This window comes from Mastigoproctus giganteus, chromosome 2 (genome assembly GCF_048544385.1).
Source record: "Mastigoproctus giganteus isolate SK-2022 chromosome 2, ASM4854438v1, whole genome shotgun sequence".
NCBI classification, from domain to species: domain Eukaryota; kingdom Metazoa; phylum Arthropoda; class Arachnida; order Uropygi; family Thelyphonidae; genus Mastigoproctus; species Mastigoproctus giganteus.
Genome location: NC_143576.1, coordinates 272159390 through 272184006, shown reverse-complemented (window position 1 = coordinate 272184006; position 24617 = coordinate 272159390). Strand labels below are relative to the sequence as shown.

Here is a 24617-nt window from a genome sequence, read left to right as displayed (position 1 = left end):
ATATTGTATTCTTACGAACATATTTACAAAAAAGAATATAATAGAAATACACTTACTATCCATTCCAACCTTTGAGAAGTTAATTGAATATTGTAAATCCAAAAAATTTCGTCCGTGTTACGTGATAATAGATGAAATTACAAAAAGTGTTATTTTTGAAACTCATAACGAAACGTTACTGATTTTTTCCGCTAACAAAGAATACCATTCTACGTATCTTTATGATTTTGTAAATTTTGTTTTTTTTAAAAATTCTGACGATGGATATTCTTGTTTTGTGAATTACCTTCATTGGAGCGAACCATATTTTCAAAGGTTTAAATATCCGTATTGGGATCAAATTTATGTGGATGATTTTGTTTATGATAACTTAGACCCTAATGATCATTTTGATATGTGTCGTCTTTTTTACATTGAAAATTTGAATGAACAAATATATACCTTATCGGAATCATTCACTTCGAGAGGAATAGCCTTTCTACCGTTATGCGTATCAAAAAAATACAATTTAAAAATTACTGCCAAAAAAAGATGGAAACTTATCAAAACTATCGTGTTGGTAATAATGCTTTATCGAGACTTTTTAAAAGATTATTATCGACCTGGTAGTGAAGGTTATTATAAAGTAAAGAGTCATTTTTACAAATTAGTTAAGAAGACCGATCAACAGTACTTATCCTAATCTACGCGTAATGTTATTAAATCAACACGATTTAACAATCGTTCAGATGCATCCATTTTTTTATATCAATTAAAAAGAAAAAATACTTTTGAAGAAATATGAGGGGAGAAATCGTATGATAATTTTGAAAAATACAGATCATGACAAATGAAGGTTTTTAAAAAAACAAATTATGACATGACAAATTGGGTAAGAAATATAAAAATTTACAAGCTCTATAAAAGGGCACGTGTGAATATTTATTTTGGTAAATAATCATAATGTCCAAAGACTATCAGGCTAAAAGAACATCATGTATTCCAATACATTATGATGTTTTCAGTCTACCAGATGGAAAACTGAAACATAAAGGATATCATATTCATATTAGATACAATTTGATTTCTGAATGTAAAAGATTAATTTCTATTCTAAATAATGGTTTTGAAAACTTATTTGATATATTACTAAATGATTTTGAACGTTTTGAAATTTTGGGAATTACAATTAGTTGTATTCTTTTCAACATATTTCCAAAAAAGAATATAATAGAAATACATTTACCTTCTATTCCATCCTTTGAGAAGTTGATAGAATATTGTAAATCCAAAACATTTTGTCCATACTATGTGATAATAGATGAAATTACAGAAAGTATTATTTATGAAACTCGTAACGAAACGTTATTAATTTTTTCTGCTAACGAAAAATACCATTCTACGTATCTTTACGATTTTGTAAATTTTGTTTTTTTAAAAAATTCTGACAATGAATATTCTTGTTTTATGGATTACCTTCATTGGATCGAACCATATTTTCAAAGATTTAAACATCCGTATTGGAATGAAATTTATGTGGATGATTTAGTTTGTGATAACTTAGAACCTAATGATTTTTTTGATATGTGTCGTCGATTTTACATTAAAAATTTGAATCAACAAATGTATACCTTATCAAAATCATTCACTTCGAGAGGAATAGCCTTTCTCCCATTATGCGTATCAAAAAAATACAATTCAAAAATTACTGCCCAAAAGAGATGGAAAATTATCAAATCTATTGTGCTGTTGATAATGTTTTATCGAGACTTTTTAAAAGATTATTATCTACCTGGTAGTGAAGGTTATTATAAAATACGAAGTCATTTTTACAAAGTAGTTAACAAAATTATTGATCAACAAAAAAATAGACAAATACTGTCCTAATCGATGAAATATTAAAACAGAAACTCTAAAATAAAGTAGAGATATTAAAACAGAAACTCTATAATAAAGTAGAGATATTAAAACAGAAACTCTAAAATAAAGTAGAGATAGTAAAACAGAAACTCTAAAATAAAGTAGAGATATTAAAACAAAAACTCTAAAATAAAGTAGAGATATTAAAACAAAAACTCTAAAATAAAGTAGAGATATTAAAACTGAAACTCTTATTAAAACAGAAACTCTAAAAAATAAAGTAGAGATATTAAAACAGAAACTCTAAAATAAAGTAGAGATATTAAAACAGAAACTCTAAAATAAAGTAGAGATTAAAACAGAAAATCCAAAAATAAAGTAGAGATATTAAAACAGAAACTCTAAAAATAAAGTAGAGATATTAAACAGAAACTCTAAAAATAAAGTAGTGATATTAAAACAGAAACTCTAAAAATAAAGTAGTGATATTAAAACAGAAACTCTAAAAATAAAGTAGTGATATTAAAACAGAAACTCTAAAAATAAAGTAGTGATATTAAAACAGAAACTCTAAAAATAAAGTACAGATATTAAAACAGAAACTTAAAAATTAAAATTGAAATTGAAATTAAAAATTAAAATTAAAATGTCAAAACAGAAACTCCTATAAAATAAAGTAGAAATAAACAGAAACTCCTAAAATAAAGTAGAGATGTTAAAACAGAAACTCTTTTTAAAATGCTTTTTGTGGATGGAATTTTCTGATCTAAATCAATAAATTCTATCGAAACAAAAATTGTACAAGGGGAAATAAGTGTTTATATATATATATATATATATATATATATATATATATATATATATATATATATATGATAGAATTTATTGATTTAGACCAGAAAATTCCATCCACAAAAAGCATTTTGTTTTAATATCTCTACATATTTTTATTTTCTCTATTTTAGAGTTTCTGTTTTAATATCTCTACTTTATTTTAGAGTTTCTGTTTTAATATCTCTACTTTATTTTTTAGAGTTTCTGTTTTAATATCTCTACTTTATTTTTTAGAGTTTCTGTTTTAATATCTCTACTTTATTTTTTAGAGTTTCTGTTTTAATATCTCTACTTTATTTTTTAGAGTTTCTGTTTTAATATCTCTACTTTATTTTAAAAGTTTCTGTTTTAATATCTCTACTTTATTTTAGAGTTTCTGTTTTAATATTATTTTAGAATTTCTGTTTTAATATCTCTACTTTATTTTAGAGTTTCTGTTTTAATAGTTTTTTAGAGTTTCTGTTTTAATAATCATTTACTTCGAGAGGAATAGCCTTTCTACCGTTATACATATCAAAAAAATACAATCCTAAAATTACTGCCCAAAAACGATATCAAATCTATCGTATTGTTGATAATGTTTTATCGAGACTTTTTAAAAGATTATTACGAAGGTTATTGTAAAGTGCGGAGTCATTTTTATGAATTAGTTAACAAAAGACCGATCGACAAAAAATAAAATAGTAGTACCCTATATCACAAATGAATTTTAACCGATTCTCCTACTTATTACAATGCCCGAAACATTTTTCGGTCATTCAGAATCAAGTAGCTCTTCTTCTCTTTAGGATAGCATTGAAATTGTTTTAATATGTTTTTCGTGGCAATTTAGCAATTTTTCAAACGTGTTGATTTTTTCAAACGTGTGTGATTGCAAACGCGTGTGATTGCAAGTCTCAAAACAGGAGAAGACGATTTATACTCAGGATCCAAAACCTACGTGAAACTCTGATTTTGAAAAATAATGTCGAAAGACGATAGCAATATTCCACTGGATGTTCCACTGGATCTTCCGGAGGATCTGTATCTTCCAACACGGGATCTTCCAGATTATGTTGAACTGGGTATGCTACTGGATGGAAAAATGGTATACAGAGGAACCTATATTCACGTTAGATCCGATTATAGTTCTCTATGCAAAAGAATAATTTCTATTCTAAATAATACTTTTGAAAACTTATTCGATATATTACTGAAGGATTTCGAACGTTTTGAAATTCTGGGAATTACACCTAGTTGTATTCGTTCGAATATATTAACAAAAAAGAGTATAATAGAAATACACTTACCATCCATTTTAACCTTTGAGAAGTTGATCGAATATTGTAAATCTAAAAACTTTCGTCCGTTTTACGTGATGATAGACGAAATTACAGAAAATGTTATTTTCGAAACTCGTAACGAAACGTTATTGATTTTTTCTGCTAACGAAGAATATCATTCTACGTATCTTGACGATCGTGTAACTTTTCTTTTTTTAAAAGATTCTATCGATCGATTTTGTTGTTTGGTGGATTCTCTTTGGTTACCTTATCTCGATCCAGATAATCCAAGATTCGAACATCCAAGATTTAAACATCCGTATTGGAATCAAGTTTGTTGGTCGGAGTTTGACGATGGTATCTTAGATCCTAACGATCATTTTGAAATGTGCCGTAAATATTACGTTACGTATATGAACGAACAGATATACACGTTATCGAAATCATTTAATTCGAGAGGAATAGCCTTTCTACCGTTATGCGTATCAAAAAAATACAATCCTAAAATTACTGCCCAAAAACGATGGAAAATTATAAAATCGATCGTATTGTTGATAATGTTTTATCGAGACTTTTTAAAAGATTATTATCGACCCGGTAACGAAGGTTATCGTAAGGTACGGAGTCATTTTTACAAATTAGTTGACCGAAACATTAGTGTCCTAATCGATGAAAATCAATAATTTAGTAACTATCGTATGTCTGAATAAAACGAATTCTTTGAAAGCCCATTGCCATAACCGGTAAGAACGTAATATTCGTAATTCTGATTGTTCTAATAAATCTGTGTTTCATTCATTTCCTATTCATGTTCGTCGAATTCGTCGTCAGTCACTTCAATTTTTTCAAATTCCTCATTATTCGATTCTTCTTTTACCTCATCTGTTTTAGGTGATTTTTTATTGAATATTGTTTCATCTTGTTGTTCTTGAGACTTATTCAATCCTATTTTTTCTCTATTTGTTTTCAATGGTTCTTCCTTTGATTCTTTATTAAAGATTGTTTCTTCCTCAGAATTACTCGTGACAGAATTACTCATGATTACGATATACTTTATTTTAAGTTTGCAATTACTTTTTTATACTTTTCCGACGATTTAAATTTTGAAAAAAATAAATTGAAATTGAATGGAGAATAGAAATATTGTTATTTTGAATTATTATTATTAAAATTATAAAAACATTTGTCCGAGTTTGGATTTTATTAGTTTAAATCAAGATGCCTGTTGTCGACGATAAAAGATTATTTGTCAATAAATATTTATATCGTTATTTCGTTTCGGATTCAACAGGAAATTTGTTTTATTCTCCATTCGGTATTACTCTTGCTTTACACACACTGCTCGAAGGTGCACGTGGAAAAACAGAATCGCAGATTAAGCATGTTTTGGAATACGACGACAACACATCTAACGAAGATATAAAGAAAAATTATTTCGACTACCTAATAGAACTAAAAGATGTTTTCGACGTCGCCAATATTATTTTAGTAAGACAAGAAATTGATGTCGATGTTAATCGAGAATATTTAGAAGGAATAAAACAGTTTTACTTGTCAGACGTTAAAAAGTTAACTTTACCGATGAGGAAGAAACGATATCGATGGCGAATTCGTGGGTAAAAAAGAGATCTAGAGAAAAAATTCAAACTATATTAGACTCAGTCGATCCCGAAACAATATTACTACTTCTTAACGTAGTATATTTCAAAAGAACGTGGGCAATACCCTTTGACCAAAAGGAAACTTTATTTGCAGATTTCTACAGCAAAGGTTGCGAAAAAAAATCGGTACCTACGATGATCGCGAAAGACGCATATTTTCGATTTGGCCGTGGACGAGATTTTACCGTTTTAGAACTTCCGTACGAAGGAAATAGAGTAAATATGTTGATTTTCCTGCCAGATACATTAGATGGTTTGTCTGCTATGAAAGAAAATTCATTCGAAGATCCACTAGATCTTCGAGAGGAGTTAATCGAAACTATTGCACTTCCAAAATTTAAATTGAGATACACAAAAAAAATTTCCACGGAATCATTAGGAATTGGATATGCCGGTAAATGTAACTTTAGTGGTATTTTCGATACTTCTTCTTACTTGATATTTCCCGAAATAATTCACAAAACTTTCATCGAAATAAACGAAGAAGGAACCGAAGCTGCTGCAGTTACCGGTGTGGGAATTTATACGGATTCCGTTTCATTTCGACCAAATGTATTTGTTGCTAATCACCCTTTTCTTTTCTTTATAATTGATAAAACAACCAAAATAATATTATTTATCGGTCGGATAGACGAACTTTAATTTATGTTTTATGGCAATTAAATATTAAAAATAAAGTTTTTTATAAAATCAGAATGTGGATTTGCAAATTAAAAAAAAATAAAATGAAATAAAAAAGTACTTGTTTTTGTTCGGGAGCACTCCTTCTGTAAATGTAGCTAGCTTGCATGTACTAGGAGAAGTGCCCCCTACATATACAGAAAGATAGCAACATTCTAGCAATAGAAAGAAACTGCTTTTGTGAAATCTTTCTTTACTAAAATTAAATATCTTTTAAAAGACATCTACCATATAAATTAGAAATTAAAATGAAAACTGAAATTAGAAATTAAAAATTAAACATTAGAAATGAAAATTGAAATTAGAAATTAAAAATTACACATTTAGAAAAGTTAAAATTTAAACATTAGAAAAATTATAAAATTAAACATTAGAAATTAAAATGAAAAATGAAATTAGAAATTAAAAATTAGAAATTAAAATCTCTAAAATAAAGTAAAACAGAGAAACTCTAAAAGAAAGTAAAACAGAGAAACTCTAAAATAAAGTAAAACAGAGAAACTCTAAAATAAAGTAAAACAGAGAAACTCTAAAATAAAGTAAAACAGAGAAACTCTAAAATAAAGTAAAACAGAGAAACTCTAAAATAAAGTAAAACAGAGAAACTCTAAAATAAAGTAAAACAGAGAAACTCTAAAATAAAGAAAAACAGAGAAACTCTAAAATAAAGAAAAACAGAGAAACTCTAAAATAAAGTAAAACAGAGAAACTCTAAAATAAAGTAAAACAGAGAAACTCTAAAATAAAGTAAAACAGAGAAACTCAGTACGGATATCAAATCAGAGAAACATTTCTTAAAATGATTTTTGTGGATGGAATTTTCTGATTATAATAAATTCTATAAATCAAAAAATTCTATAAAAACAAAAATTGTACAAGGGGGAAATAAATTTTAATAATCTCTCTTAATATTTTTTTTAAATAGAACGATCTCTTAATTTCTAATTTAATCTAACCTAACCTTTCTAATTTTTTATTTGTAATTTTTTATTTCAATTTTTTATTTGTAATTTTTTATTTCTAATTTCGATTTCAAATTTCATTTCAAATTTTTAATTTTAATTTCTAATATTTAATTTCAATTTCAATTTCTAATTTCAATTTGAGACACCTAAGACTGCACCCAGTGTTTTTTTATATAAAATGAAATCAATACCAAAGCTGCAGTTAATGATGTACCTAAGACTGTATCCCAATCGTCCATGATGACACATTTATAATGTTCTTTTGGTGGTTGAACTGTGCTGCATTTGGTAGCGTGTTTAATTTCCAAGATTACGAGCTGTATAAGAGGATACGTGTGAATATTTATTTTGGTTAATAATCACAATTTTTAATTTCTAATTTTTAATTTCTAATTTCTAATTTTCAAATTTCTAATTTTTAATTTTAATTTTTAATTTCTAATTTCTAACTAACCTTTCTAACCTAATTTCAATTTCTGATTTTTAATTTCAATTTCTAATTTTTGATTTCACTTTCTAATTTCTAATTTTCGATTTCAGTTTCTAATTTCTAATTTTTAATTTCACTTTCTAATTTCTAATTTTTGATTTCACTTTCTAATTTCTAATTTTTAATTTCACTTTCTAATTTCTAATTTTTAATTATTTCATTTCAATTTCTAATTTTTAATTTCTAATTTCAATTTCTTAATTTGTAATTTCTAATTTCTAATTTCTCAATTTCTAATTTTTAATTTCAATTTTTAATTTTTAACCTGGCAGTTAGGTTAGGTTCTCGAAATATAGGTTAGGTTAGGTTAGGTTAGGTACTCGAGATATAGATTAGGTTAGGTTAGGTTAATTATGGACTTGTTTCAAAAATTATGACATTGTAAATGTCATAATTTTTGACATCTAAAAACGAATGTTCTAATAAACGTGCGTTCCATTCATTTGAAAAAATTCATCTTCGTATTTTTCGAATTTGTCGTCTGTCACTTCAATTTTTTTAAATTCCTCAATACTCGATTCTTCTCCTTTTTTTTCATTATCTATTTTGGCTGATTCTTTATTAAAGATTGTTTCATGTTGAGATTTATTCAATCCTATTTTTTCTCTATTTGTTTTCAATATTTCTTCCATTGATTCTTTATTAAAGATTGTTTCAACATCATTAACGATTGTTTTTTCTTCATTAAAGATTATTTCTTCCTTAGAATTACTCACGATCGATATACTTTTTTTAAAATTTGCAGTTACTTTTGTATACGTTTTCAAGATTGTTTCGTCTTTAGAATTATTCATGATCGATATAATGTTTTTTTAAAATTTGCAGTTACCTTTTATATACTTTTTTTAAAGATTAAATTGAAAAAAAATTAAATTAAATGCATTTTGGTTATTTTTGAATATTTTGAGATTTTAATTAGTCAGTTTCATTCAATGTTTTGCTGATCAATTTCTATGAAAAAACCTATTGTCATAAGCATTGAGTTTTGAGTTGAGTGGTTTTTTTATTAATTCTGAACTAAGAATGCACCTTTTTATTAATTCTGTACTTAACCTAACCTAAAAGCTGAACACCGAACATCGCACCCAGTGTTTTTATTAAATGCAATCAATAATTCTGTACCTAACCTAACCTAAGACAGCACCCAATGAGGCACCCAAGGAAGCACCCAAGGAAGCACCCAGAGTACTGCACGCAGTGTTTTACCCAGTGTTTTTAATGAAATGCAATCAATAATTCCATACCTAACCTAACGTAACCTAACCTAACTTAAGACAGCACCCAATGATGCACCTAAGACTGCACCCAGTGTTTTTTTATGAAATGCAATCGGTTACCTAACCTAAGCTAACCTAACTTAAGACTGCACCCAATGAGGCACCCAAGAATGCACCCAGTGCTTTTTTTTCACCTGACCTAACATTTTGATGAATGAAGCACCCAATGAAGCACCAAATGAGGCACCCAACCCCATGATGCACCTAAGACTGCACCCAGTGTTTTTTTATGAAATGAAATCAATAACCTAACCTAAGACTGCACCCAGTATTTTTATAATAATTGTGTACCTAACCTAACCTAAGACTGCACCTCATGATGCACCTAAGACTGCACCCAGTGTTTTTTTATGAAATGAAATCAATAATTCTGTACCTAACCTAACCTAACCTAACCTAACCTAACCTAAGACTGCACCCATAAGATTGCACCCAATGATGCACCTAAGACTGCACCCAATGATGCACCTAAGACTGCACCCAGTATTTTTATAAAAATTGTGTACCTAACCTAACCTAAGACTGCACCCCATGATGCACCTAAGACTGCACCCAGTGTTTTTTATGAAATGAAATCAATAATTCTGTACCTAACCTAACCTAACCTAACCTAACCTAAGACTGCACCCAATGATGCACCTAAGACTGCACCCAGTGTTTTTTTATGAAATGAAATGAATAATTCTGTACCTAACCTAACCTAAAACAGCACTGCACCCAGTGTTTTTATAATAATTGTGTACCTAACCTAACCTAACATAACCTAACCTAAGATTGCACCCAATGATGCACCTAAGACTGCACCCAATGATGCACCTAAGACTGCACCCAATGATGCACCTAAGACTGCACCCAATGATGCACCTAAGACTGCACCCAGTATTTTTATAAAAATTGTGTACCTAACCTAACCTAAGACTGCACCCCATGATGCACCTAAGACTGCACCCAGTGTTTTTTTATGAAATGAAATCAATAATTCTGTACCTAACCTAACCTAACCTAACCTAACCTAACCTAACCTAAGACTGCACCCAGTGTTTTTATTAAATGCAATCAATAATTCTGTACCTAACCTAACCTAAGACTGCACCCAATGATGCACCTAAGACTGCACCCAGTGTTTTTTTATGAAATGAAATGAATTCTGTACCTAATGAGGCACCCAATGAAGCACCCAGTGTTTTTGTTATGAAAGTATCTAACCTAACGTAACCTAACCTAACCTGACTGCACCCAATGATGCACCTAAGAGTGCACCCAATGTTTTTTTATGAAAAGAAATCAATAATTCTGTACCTAACCTAACCTAACCTAACCTAACCTAAGACTGCACCCAATGATGCACCCGACTGCACCCAATGATGCACCTAAGACTGCACCCAGTGTTTTTTTATGAAATGAAATCAATAATTCTGTACCTAACCTAACCTAACCTAACCTAACCTAACCTAACCTAAGACTGCACCCAATGATGCACCTAAGACTGCACCCAGTGTTTTTATAATAATTGTATACCTAACCTAACCTAACCTAACCTAACCTAAGACTGCACCCAAGGATGCACCTAAGACTGCACCCAGTGTTTTTTTATGAAATGAAATCAATAATTCTGTATCTAACCTAACCTAACCTAACCTAACCTAACCTAACCTAACCTAACCTAACCTAACCTAACCTAACCTAACCTAACCTAACCTAACCTAACCTAACCTAACCTAACCTAACCTAACCTAACCTAACCTAACCTAACCTAACCTAACCTAACCTAACCTAACCTAACCTAACCTAACCTAACCTAACCTAACCTAACCTAACCTAACCTAACCTAACCTAACCTAACCTAACCTAACCTAACCTAACCTAACCTAACCTAACCTAACCTAACCTAACCTAACCTAACCTAACCTAACCTAACCTAACCTAACCTAACCTAACCTAACCTAACCTAACCTAACCTAACCTAACCTAACCTAACCTAACCTAACCTAACCTAACCTAACCTAACCTAACCTAACCTAACCTAACCTAACCTAACCTAACCTAACCTAACCTAACCTAACCTAACCTAACCTAACCTAACCTAACCTAACCCAACCCTAACCTAACCCAACCCAACCTAACCTAACCTAACCTAACCCAACCTAACCTAACCTAACCTAACCTAACCTAACCTAACCTAAACCTAACCTAACCTAACCTAACCTGTTTCTGCTGCATGCCTCTTCTACAGATACTTCCATCAGCACTGTTCTCCTGAATTGGCTTCAATAATTCCCACTCTCTCTCTTTCAAAACAGTCTGAACACGTACCACCACCAGCCAACATTCATTTACTGTCCAATTCCAAACTCACAGAACCAACTTTTCATCTTCCTCATTTATTCATTCATCTGCAGTTTTCTGGAACAACCTTCCTTCATACATATTTCCTTAAAATTACAGTCTACAATAGTTCAAATCCAATGTCAACAAATATCTTCTTTCGTCTTCTCAGCCTCCAACCCAAGCATGGTATTGAGCACTATAGATTCCAATACCTTTCACGTTTGGGGTTTTCATAAAAAAAAATATAAAAAAAACTAAATGAATTTTTGCATCTACATTCACACACGAGGAGTTATTCGGGGCGGGGAATGCCAGCAGTGCAGATTAACTTGTAATAATTGAGAGTAAATAGAGGAGAAATTGTTGAAGATAAAGATAGGAAAGGCACCTGTGGTGGAAACAATCTGTTCAGTTACATTAAAGGAGGCAGCAAAGGAAGTAAGCAAACCGTTAGCCCTAATTATGAGAAATTCATCAGACACAAGTGCGGCACCCATGGATTGAAGATGTGCAAATGTGACCGAAATCCATAAAGGAAGATCAAAGCGAGATAGACAAAATTAGAGAACTCTTAATTTGAATTCTGTTACATGGTTAAAGAAGCATTGCAGTATCATCTAGCCAAGACTTCAGTTATAGCTGGCAGAGCATGAGTTTCTTAAGGGGAATTATTTTCTGACCAATATGATTGGATACTATGATGTTGTCACAATGGAATTGGATGCAAAGAATACTTTTGATATCATATATTTGGATCTTAGAAAGGCCTTTAATACTATTGCATTTGGATGACTGCCGCACAAATGGAGCCATGCGGATTTGGAGCAAATTGCTGTTATGGAAAAAAGGATGGTTGAAGGGGAGAAGACAGACAGTGTTAATGAATGGACACTGCTCTTTGTGAACTAAAGTTATTAGTCGAGTACCTCAGGGTTCAGTGTTGGTTACATCACTGTTTTCTGTATTTATAAATGATATCGATGACTGTATATCAGGCTTAATATCCAAGTTTGCAAACAATACGAAAATCGGCAGGGTTGATAATGACACTAATGATAGTACACTGCTGCAGCAGGATCTAGAACGGTTGGGCAGATGGGCTGAGAGGTGGCAAATGAAGTTTAACATTGACAAATGTAAAATGCTGCATATAACTCTATCTGCAGTAACTGTAGAATAAATCAGTGGTACTACACTGACAGTGGTAGAGAATGAAAAGGGCTTTGGATAAATGTTCAGGCAGATATGCAGTTTTATGAGCAGTGCAGACGGTCTGCAATAGTAGCTGATAGTGTCTTCTCAATGATATACAGGAATTTTTGTAGAAGGGATAAGGAAATGATTATCCCCCTTGTAAAATGCATATGTCAGGAGACACCTTGAGTATTGTATTCAGGTCTGTAGGCCTCATTTTAAAAGGGATGCAGAGTGATATTAAAGATAATTAGGTCAATTTTTGCCTGCTTTGTAACTAGCACAGAAAAGGGCAACATGGTTAAGGAATGGAACAAAGGGTGGCACTTATGAATAAAGGCCTATGTTTTGCAAATTACTGTGTCTGGTCTCCTGAGAGGTGATCTGATTGAGGTGTATAAAGCCTTGAATTGTTTGAGAATGCTCAATGCTGATGGGATTCTTCCTCTTGCTCAGAATAATCGCCTGAGAGGGTATAAATTGAAATTGAGGAAAGGCAGTTGTAGTATTGATGTGGTTGTAGACGTTGATAGCTGTCGATGTAGAAGTTTATAGCTGTCATTTTAGAAGTTTATAGCTGTCCTTGTAGAAGTTTATAGCTGTCGTTGTAGAAATTGATAGCTTAATTAGATTCAAGGCAGAACTAGTCAAATCTTGGGAGCAAATGGAAGGGTGAAATCAAGGGTTTTTTTGGTTGATACTATATAAGCTTGTTTTATTGCATAATCTGCCTTTGCAAATGCATCAGCTATTGTCATGTGTAGGTTAGTATGAAAGGATGTACCTGTCTGGTATTCATTTAATCTGTTCAGGTTGACAGCAAGATATTTTCCCTCTCTGTTTGCAGGATGAAGTGTTTTCTTTCAGATTGTTTAGTATCCTCTGCCGTGCTGTATTGCAGGCAGGAGAGTCTTTGGGCTGATTTTTCATTGCTTATGGTTGGAGAAACCTCTGGCAAGGTTCTTCTTCTTCTCCAGAAGAGGTCTTGCACATAAATGGTCAGCGCCTGGTATCTCTGTTCCTCCTCTATTAAGTGGTGCTCCTGGTTGAGTTGTGAATTTTGTATTTCCGTGATCAAGCAGCAGTATAGATCCCCTTAAAATTCAGTGGTGCGTCAGATACTCCCATGTTCTTGTTTGTCGACATTGGCAAAGAGGTGTGTTACTGAGGCTGAAGTAGGTTAATTTTTGGTGAATCGCACTGTGGCCAGTGAGCAGTGAGTTCTGTAATAATCCTGGTGATAACCAGTTTGATTATTTTGGGTAGATGACCTGATCCTCTGGTATGAGTTTCCAGTTTATTGACCCCATTGGAGAGTACTCCCAGTGTGTTTGCTAGATTTGCTCTAGTTGTGTTGTTTGCCTTTTTTTTCGTTTTGATTTTGTTTGTGAGTTCTGTTGTAACGTTTTGGTAGGTGGCAGTTTTGCCCTTGGAGATGTGGGAGAGGAGACCACAGTGAACTCTTTCCAGTTCCAAAGGAAGGGCACCCATTAGTGCTTGAAGCACATGGGTGCTTACCGTTTTGCAAACGCTGGAGCGGGTAAGTAGGGTGTGGCATGGTGTTGCTTCAAGCCTTCATCTGTTTGTTGCTGTTGCTGCTTTGTCACCGCTCCCTCTGCATATAAGACAATTTGTAGAAAGACAGCTTTGTAGTAGAGGGCAAGGTTTTTCTTTCTTGGACCACATTCTGTACGGGCGAATATTGCGAAGAGAGTTCGGGGGGGGGGGGGAATTCTGGCTACCGAAGTGGGCCGTATGGAAATATTGGCTTTCCCCTGCACTAAGGGCTACCTAGATGGTGGCAGCGCTCAATATCAGATGCCTTCCTGCCATCATTCGCAAGAGAAGACTTGTCTTTGCCAACAAAATAACAGTCGACATTATTTCGGTACCTGATTTCTGGGCTGAGGTTGGAGGATACCTGTCCCAAGATTTAGGGCTAATCCAGTCCTTCAGGCCATTCCAAAACGGATAAAGTTACCTGATCGGTTCCTACCAGTACAAATGCTGCTGGGCGACCTCTACAAATTCGCAATCGATAAGAAATTACTCAGAGCGTCAGAAAATACTCAGTCAACTTCCCTCCCAGCAGCATGTCAGAGGACACTAGAACCTGTTCCCAAGGACCTATCCATCACTGCCATGAATTTATCACTCCAATGTTCAAACGTTTCTGGAATGCTGGTTTTTTCTATCTTTGTTTATTATATTGTATAATTTCTTTTAAGTAAACCCCTGGCTTGTAATCATGTAAGGAGTTGTATGCAGGAATATGCTTTCTGTATATAATAAAGTGTTCTTATTCTTCTACTTCCTGATTTTGTTGTGTATATAGTTGATATGGTGAATGAAAGATAGGTGCATGTCTAAGATTATGTAAAATTTTTTAGCTTAATTGTGGTGCCCGGCTCTTTTAGTTGTTCAAGACCCTTGATGTCCAGCATCCCTAGAAATAATATTGAGATTGTTTTGGTTGCAGATATTGTTAAATGATTTTGGTTTGCCCATTTTTGTAGAGTGGAGAACGCCCAGTTTGCTTTGGTTTCCAGCTGGGCCCTGTTGACTTTGGCCAATATCAGAAGAAGTTCGTCAGCCTATGCTTGGGAGTTTATGTCTGCAAGATCTAGAATCATGAAGTGATACAGGAGCATGTCCCATAGGAGCAGGCTCAGGATGGAGGCTTTTGGGCATTCTTTCTGGACTGCTCTGGGTATGCAGCTGTGTGGGGGTTTGTACTCTGACTGATCTCTTTGTGAGATAGGTGCTGATGTATTTATAAAAGTTGGGTCACTGTTTTACCTCCCGGAGTCTGCCTAGGAAAGTTAGTCACCATAAGGTGTCAGACAGCCCGGAAAAATCGACCGCGATGACAAGGAAATATTTACTGTTTGTTGTTGTACCAGTTCCAATAATGTTTTCCAGGGAATCGGTTGTTGCGGACAACCCTTGCGGAAACCGAACCAGTTTGGAAATTGTAATCCTGAGTTTGCTTAGCATTGCTCGATTATATTTTTCAGGAGATGTTCTAGAAGCTTGCTGAGCAGAGTTAAAGCGCAATGGTTTGGTAGGAACCACGGACATACTCTGGCTTAGTTAGGTTTTTGAGTACCAGTCGAAGTGTTTCTCCCTCCATGTGAAGTGGAAGTAACCAGCTTTTAAAAATTTATTATATAAGCTTAGCAGTTGGTCCGGGATGATCTTGGTTGTCATTTTGAAGATTACAGTTTCTAGGAGATCTACACAGTTTAGCTGCTGAATTGTCCAATTTCGCTCTCGGGAACACCTCTTCTTCCTTCTCTGTAGTGTTGGTGTGGTTTTGGTGGCAGATCAATAGTTATTCTGGATAGGCTGGCATTATATGCCCTGGGAAGATAGCATCCAGGATATTATTTGTGGATTCTTGCCGTGTGGTTGTATGGCACGCTTGTGGTTTTTTATTGCACAGATGACTTCGCCTCTTGCGAGCCTGTTTGTGCTATCAGCATTAAAAATAGTAGAGGCATATAATGCAAGAAAGCAAGCTTATTCAGCATCAGCCAAAAATAAACACTTTCCAATTTCACCCCTCTGTTTGTCCCAAATACCTGCCCACCCCAGCCTTAAATTTATTTAGGTTATGAACTTCAACAATAAAGGATAGCAGCCTGTTTCCTGAAACAACTCACCGCTGGCGAAAGGCATATTTCCGCACATCTATCCTACATGTCTTTCTTCAATATGAATCTATGCCCTGTCAGGTGATTATTCGGAGAGAGAGGAAGAATCCCATCAGCAATGAGCATGCTCATAACATTTAATGCTTTATATAACTCAATGAACTCGCAGATGCCTTGTCTATAGATACTGTAATTTTGAAAATATATGCCATTGTTTGTAAGAGCAACCGTTTGTTCCATTCACGAATTTTGTTGCCCTTCTATGTGCGCCTTCCAAAAGCTTTACTTCCTTCTTACAATGAGACTTCTAGACCTAAATACATTACTCAAGATGTGGCCTGACCCTTGCCTCATTCAGGGTGGTATAATCTCCTTATCTCTTCTAGAAAAATTCCTGTATATCATTGACAAGACACCATTAGCTACTTTTCCAGATGGTCTGCAATGCTTAGAAAACTTCATATGGAACTGGAATCGCCTCCATAGCTAGGTGGGCAGAAACTTCAGTGCATAGCACATGCTCCCTGACTAGACCACGGTTCGAGCCAGTAACCACCAAATATGGAGGATGCAAAAAGTTCAGTGAAAGACCACCGCATATCCTCAGAGCAATATGGTGTTATGTGCTAATGCTCCTAAAAATCAAATAACAAACAAAAATCTGCCTCCAGAATTATTCCCAGAACCTTTTCATTCTCTACCACTCACAGTATAGTTCTATTGGGTTTACACGTTGAGGTTACTGCTTTCCATATGTAGTATCTTACATTTGTCAATGTTCCACTTCATTTGCTACCACTCAGCCCATCTGCTGAACTTTTCCAAATCCCTTTCTAGCGGCATAGTATCATTAACAACCCTGCCAACCTTCATATGACCTGCAAACTTTGACATTAAGTTGGATATACCATCATCAAAATCATTTATAAATATGAAAAACAATGGACAAAACACCGAACCCTGGGCGACTCCATTTATAACATTAGTCCACAAAGGGTAGTGACCATTGATTCCCACTCTGTCTTCTCCCACTAAACCATCCCTTTATCCATACCAAATCGATCAGCAGTCTTCCATGTGCAAGAGCATCAAAAGCCTTTCTGAGATCCAAATATATGATATAAAGGTTACTCCCTGCATCCAGTTCCTTTTTGACCACATCATAGTATCCAATCAGGCAAGAAATTCTCTTAACAAAACCATTCTGTGTCCGAGCTAGAAGTGAAGTTTTGTCTAGATGATTCTGCTGTGCCTTTTATACCAGTGCCACTATTAATTTTCCTGAAACAGAAGTTAAACTTACAGGTCTAGAATTACTTGTGTCACCCTTTGATTCTCCTTTGTGAATTGGGGTCACACTTGCACTTCTACAGTCTGTGGATACCACCACTGAATTCAAAGAAGCTCTCATAATTATGGCTAAGTGTTTTCTGACTTCCTTTGCCGCCTCCTTTAATATAACTGGATAGATCCCGTTCACCCATGTAGCCTCGTTTATGTTTATCTTCATCAATTTCCCTGCACGTTCCTCTCAGTTATGACAAAATCATCTAGCTTATTGCCAGAGTTGTATTCACCTCTGGCATCCCCCCCTCCATGAATAAATCCTCATGTGTGAAGGTAGATGCAAAATACTCATTTAGTTCCTTAGCGACCTGAACAGGATTATCATCTGTTGAAATAACAATATCCAATGGACCAATCTGATTCATTTTCTTTCCACTGTTTACATAGGTAAAGAACTCTTTACTTATATTCTTTCCATCTTTGTCAAAGATTTCTCATAATCTGCCTTTACCTGCCAAATCTCCTTTGTGACTTGGTTACAGACCAGCTTATATCTATCACAGGTTTCCATGTCTCCCACTAATTTATATGTATCCCATGCATTTTTCTTCTCTGTCATATGTTTAATTAGTTTATCTGACATCCTTTTAGAGCAAAGCTTTGAATAAAATTTCTCAGTTGGTATGTAAAGCCTAGTAGCTCCCTCGGTAAATTCTTTGAATGTTTCCCATTTTCAATTGGAAACATTCAAATGTTGTTGATATCATCAGTTGGTTCCACACTATAGAAATTAAATACTGTCAGACCAGCATAGTCTCCATTACGAAAGCAAAAATCTTCACTTTACCCCTGATGGTAGTTTCCCTTTTTAATAAATTACATTTCAGCGCACTGCGATTCTTGCTACTTAGTGGTTCCTTTTCCTGTTGCAGATTCTTAATGCATGAAGAATCACTACTGTTAATAAGATCAAGATTAGTACTCCCTCCAGTTGCCTTCCGAACTTGCTGATGAAGAAAAGAATCATCCAATAAATTCACAAAAGGCTTGCAAATGTGTGAGTGACCAACCCCCAAATTCCAGTCAATATTTGAGAAATTAAAATCCACCGTTATAAAACTGTGTTATTTACTGGCCCACTCTATTTTCCTCTACAGTTTCTTTTTATACTCATTAGAGTCATTAGGCTTGTGACACACACCTACTGTTAATTTCGATCTCCCATTTCTTATGTATCACCAAATTGACTTGACACTGCACTGCCCAGCGATGTTGAGTGGCTTCACTTCCTTGTATTTTCGGTTTTTCTTAACTAATACCATAACCCCTGCTACATTCCTATCCTGTCTATCCATCCTATACACATTGTACTCTCCAAATTACAGTTCTGCCTTTCTCTGATAAGCCAACAATATCGTCTCATAGGTGGTAGATGACATTCATCAACCGGTGAAAAAATACCGGTGAAACACCACTTTTCTTATTGGAGACTTGAAGTGGCGAAACCCATGTTTGGTCTCTAGAGCAAAGTTTCTGGCATCCCCCCTCTGCACATACTTCTCCTTCAACCCATGCATGGTACTAAGTACTATAGGTTTTGATACCTTTCGTGTTTGGGGTTTTCATAAAAACTTTAAAAAAAAGCCAACAATATCTGCCTTTGATATTTTAAGCAATACCTCAAATTCATCAAATTTATTTACCAAACACCTAGCATTGGTATATGTGCTGGTATCGATGCACCTCTTCCTATTCATAGCTACCCTAACAAAACCCATGTGTTTATTGTACCAAAATGATTCCCAGTAGTGTCTGAAATACTCTATATCTTGTTTCCCAGGCTACTGCTCATTTCAATAGAAGTAGGGCAAGAATCACTTTCACCTCTGCCAGTGGCTAATATTAATATATTAGTCATCGTATCCCTAAGCCTGCAGTTTTCTGAGCCACCTAACACTGCCTCGATAGCAACAGCAAATATTCTTGCATACTTTCTATTTAAGTGTGTCCCATCCCTGTTGTAGCAGTCTCTCCTGGTATCAAGTACAGCCCAGGCTGAAAAAAATCTACCCCTTCAGCCTTGCACAACCCTTCCATAGTCGAATTGATCAACAAAGCTCTCATCATTTACTCCCTCCTATCATGTCTGGTACAATTTCAGACATTTTAAAATCAACCGTAATGCACAGCTTTTTTCAAAAGTGATCTGTGCTTGTTAAGTAATTCCTCCGGTCTATTGCCAAAGACCTTATTGCCAAAGGTTAAAATAATATCACCTTTTATGTCGACGATGACCAATGGGGGTGGTGTACTAGGTGGTTGCATGCTAGACCACACCCAGTGGTCATCGTTTCCTCTTCTGATAACCAAATGTTCCCACCTACATTGTTTTTACTCCGGAATCTTGGCTGTGCATGTACTTCTTTCTGTGCGGTTTAGTTTCTGCATTTGTTCCACTTTGGCAACATGCCAGTTTCACATGTCGCATTGGACGTTTTTTTAGGTACTTTCCTCCTGCCTGTTATTCTGAAGCTCTGGGACAGCTCCTGGAGACAGTTTCTTCTTTGATAATAGATTTTCCTGGAGACAGTTTCTTCTTTGATAACAGATTTCACGGCCACACAGTGGCAACCCCCTTGGCACAATGCGCTGGCCCACAAGAACTAGTAGTTGTTGGTGACTATTGTCAGGGAAACGGGTAACATTCTTTGTAAAAAGGATAGGTGGAACAGGACCAGGGTATGTGTGCCAGTGGCAAACGTTGATGACGTTGTAGAGCGGATATCGTCTTTTAAAGGCCCAAAATGTGATATATTTGTACACGTTGGCCTTAATGATAATAAGAGTAGGAGACCGGCGGATTTATTTAACAAGTACAGGTAACTGTTCAAAAAAAGCCGTGAATTTGGGTTGACTTGTGCCCAGACATGATAGGAGGGAGTATGTGATGAAAGCCTTGTCGATCAATTCGACCATGGAAAGATTGTGCAAGACACAAGGGATAGAATGTTTTTCAGCAGCCTCGGTACTTGTTAACAGCAGATTCCTGCTTCTGCAGGGATGGGATACAGTGAAATAAAAAGGGTGCAAGAATATTTGCTGATGTTATCAAGGCAGTGTTATGTGGGTCAGAAAACTGAGAGCTTGGGGGGATAGAAGGACTAATAGTTTAACAGTAGCTGTAGGCAGAGGTGAAGGTGAATCCTGCACAACCTATTAGAATAAGTAGCGACCTGGAGCGTGGGGTGTCGGGGGTTTCACGATGGATGGCAGTCATCATGAAATAGGTGGGTATATGGGATGTATTAGGGTAACTAGTTATAGGAGCTGTATGCTTGCATGTATACCAATGCTACAAGTATAGCAAATAAATTTGATGAATTTGAAATGTTGATCAAGACATCAAAGGTGGGTATTGTTGGAATAGCAGAGACATGGTGTCACACGTATAAAAGAATTGCAGAACTGGAATTTGTGGAGTTCAATATGTACAGAAAGGATAGACAGGATAGAAAGGGAGGAGGTGTTATGCTGTTAATTAAGAAAAACATAAAATCAAAAGAAGTGCACCCAGTTGATAAAGATGAACGGTACATTTTTAGTCAGTTTTGTGTGACATAAGCACTGCGAAAGCAAAAATAAGAACAGGAGTGTGTTTTTTTTTGGGACTAATAACTCGAATGAATACTATGAACAATTATAGAGGGAAGTGGAGTGGGCCAGTAAATCAGAATTTCTTATAATGGAGGATTTTAACTTCCCAGATTTTGACTGGAACTTGTGGGTTGGTCATTAACACACTAGTCAGACTTTTGTGGATTTATTGGATGATTGTTTTCTGCAGCAGCATGTCCATGAGGCAAACATCGAGAGTAATACCCTTGATCTGGTTATCAGCAGTGATCATTCGTGTATTAAGAATGTGCAGATGAAGGAAACACTAGGTGGCAGTGATCAAATTGTACTGATGTGGGATTTACTTAAAGATATAATTACCATCAGTGGTAAAGAAAGGGTTTTTGCTTCTGTAGAGCTGAGCACAATGGTCTCAGAAAGTTTTTAAATTCTGTACAGTGGGATAAACTGATTATGTTATGAACAGTAAATTCTAAGTCGGAAGCATTCAAGGAATTAATCGTGGATGCTACTAAAATTTCATACCTATTAAGCAATGTTGTTCAAAATTTAGGCCTAAATGGTTATCAAATGAACTAATGAGTCTCATAACAGAGAAAAAAATGCATGCGGTGCATATAAATTATCAAGCGGCTCAGAAGCCGATGGCAGATATAAGCTAGTCTGTAATCTGGTCACAAAGGAGGTTAGGGAGCTTTCGAGAAATCCTTGCCAAAAGATGCTAAGAAAAACAGCAAGGATTTTTTTAGTTATATAAACTCTAAAAGGAAGGGGATGAATATGATTGGTCCACTTGACATCGATGGTTCGATAGTTGATGATCCTGCTCAGATAGCAAACATACTGAATGAGTATTTTGCCTCTACATTCACACATGAGGAATTATTAAAATTTGAAAATGGGAAAAGGTTTATCAAATTGTATCAGGATATATAATGATTTTGTAATAACTGAGCAATGTGGAGGAGAAATTGTTGAAGGTAAACATCATAAAAACACCTGGGGTGTATATATATTATACACCCCAGGGGTTTTTATGATGTATGTATATGTATATACACCCGTGGTGTTTATATGTATGTATGTATGTGTATATTAATGGAGGCGGCAAAGCAACTAATCAAACCCTTAGCCATAATTCTGAGAGCATCCTTGATCAGGGGAGGTTCCCACAGACTGGAGATGTGCAAATGAATCCTCAATTCAAAAGGGGGATCGAAGGGTGACGAAGAATTACACACCAGTTAGTTTAACTTCTGTTCCGCGTAAAATTATGGAGTCACGGGTTAATTATGCATTGCAGGATAATCATCTAGCCAAGACAGCAACAATAATTCAGACACAGCATGAGTTTGTTAAGGAAAAGTCTTATCTGTCAAATTTGATAGGATATTATGATGCGGTTACCAAGGACCTAGAAGCAAAAAATAATTTTGATATCATATATTTGGATTTCAGGAAAGTTTATAACACTTTTGCGCATGTAAGACTATTGTACAAATTGGAGCAGAATGGTATTAAGTGTAAGTTGATACAATGGATAAAAGGAGGGTTAAATGGGAGAAGATAGAAGGTTGTAATGAACGGGTGCTGCTCTTCGTGGAATAATGTTATTATTGAAGTCCCAGAGGGTTCGGTGTTGAGTCCACTGTTGTTTTGTCTATTTATCAATGATATTGATGGAGGTATAGCAGGCTTAATATAGAAGTTTGCAGATGATACAAAGGTTGCAACGGTTGTTAATGATAATAATGGCAGTGTGCGTCCGGAACAGGATATTGACAATTTGGGCAGATGGGCAAAGAAGTGGGAACTGAAGAAGCACCTCTCTATAATATCCCATGGTGTTACTTTTCTCCAATGCTTTTTAAGTGTTAGAAAGTATTATCTTTCATCCGTCTGTCAATTTGGTTTTGTGAAAGGGCTTGGGACAGAGGATGCTGTTCATGAATTACTTGATCGATTTGAGAATACAGATACAAAATATCTGCATGGTATCTTTGTGGACTTCAAAGAGGCCCTTCACACAGTTTGGTAGCAAAATATGCTGGAGAGGTTCCGGGAGGCCCAGGTGTCTGCACCTCTCTATAATGTCCCAAGGAGTTACTTTTCTCGGATCGCTTTGTAAGTGTTAAAAATGAATTTGAAAAAATTACAAGGACTGTGTCAAGAGATTGTCCACAGTGGTCCATTTTGGGTCCCCTGTGTTTGAACATAATTCTCGATATATTGCATGGAACGAGTTTTCAAGAGTAAGCATGAAGTTTTATGCAGATGACCTTGTACTTCTGATTAAAGGTAACTCGAGGAAAACTTTAGAGGATACTGCACATATTGTACTAGCTGATTTACAGCACTGGACAAAAATTCACAAGTTTCAGGTCTCTATTACAAAGAGGAACAAAATGCTTCTAAAGGGAAAGTTGGATCCTGGACGTCCTCCTATCATTAAATATAATGAAAAGGTAATTAAATATTGTGCTACAGTGAAATATTTGGGCATAGTATTGGATGATCAAAGGAGTTTCGTACTACACGTAAAGTTTGTCAAGGACAAATAAAAGTTCTTTTGGCCAAATTATGACAAATCGCGCATAAAAATGGGGTTTGAAGAGTGGAACTTTCAGGTTATATTATACCTGTATAGCTTTGTCAATGTTAACCTATGGGGCCAGTGCCTGGGGCTATAGCTCTGATAAAGTGATAATAATTAAGCAATTGCAACAAGCTCAGAGCGCAGCTATCCTCCTGATGTCCAGAGCTTTCAAAACTAGTCTACTGCCGCTCTTCAAGTTCTCCTTGGTAAACTTCCAAAAGTGCACCAGTTGCAAATTAGATTTTTAATTTATCGCCATAGTAGACAAATTTCTGCGACAATTTGTGGCATGTCTTAACTTGGAGAATAGCTAAACCCCAGAAAAAAAGGCTTCGAATGCTTTTTGTCAATAAATGGCAATCGGATTGGACTGGAACAGGTGTCGGTATAATTACCAAAATGTTTTTTCCCATTTGTTAGGGAGTTTGTCAAGAAAGATTCCACCTGTCTATTCCCAAGCCTTTATATCACCTTTTTAATTACTGTTCTTGGTAGTTTAAACAGTAAACTGTTATTTTTAACTGATAAATTGGCCATTATGCAATTGTGGTGAAGCAGAAACTGTAGATAACATCTTGTATCACTGTTCATCTTACAGTGACCTGCGAATGGACTTAGAGAATTATGTTGACGTCTTTTCTCATGGTAATAAAACGGTGTTGGCTGCTTCTGAAACGCCCTTTGTAAAATTCAATACTTTTGCCAATTGTGCTTTCAAAAGAAGAGGGTATTTACAACAACTTCTTGATATGCATTTGGTGAATTGTTCGTGAAAAATTTCAACCTTGGAAGTACAAGTTGGAAAAGTGTTTTAATGTTTCTTGGATTATTTTGCAAGGCATTACTTACATATGTGGCTACTATTCTGATGTAGTGAATCTCACGGTGCGCCTGAACTTTCATGACTCTTG

At 34.9% G+C, this 24617-nt stretch overlaps 1 protein-coding gene across 1 annotated transcript; it reads left to right on the top strand.

Moving 5' to 3' along the window:
- Positions 1-5731: 5731 nt before the first annotated feature.
- On the top strand, positions 5732-15158 carry LOC150090474 (serine protease inhibitor 42Dd-like). Its single transcript, XM_090390328.1, has 2 exons — positions 5732-6148; positions 15048-15158. Exons 1-2 carry the CDS (start codon positions 5732-5734, stop codon positions 15156-15158), a joined length of 528 nt encoding a protein of 175 aa, XP_090246454.1.
- Positions 15159-24617: the final 9459 nt, after the last annotated feature.

Bases quoted from the DNA above. Each gene is read 5' to 3' on its own strand.
- LOC150090474 (XM_090390328.1), top strand. From the start codon at position 5,732: ATGATCGCGAAAGACGCATATTTTCGATTTGGCCGTGGACGAGATTTT. The intron at 6,149-15,047 runs GTATTTGTTGCT...CCATTTTTGTAG, and splicing joins CCGTTTCATTTCGACCAAAT to AGTGGAGAACGCCCAGTTTG.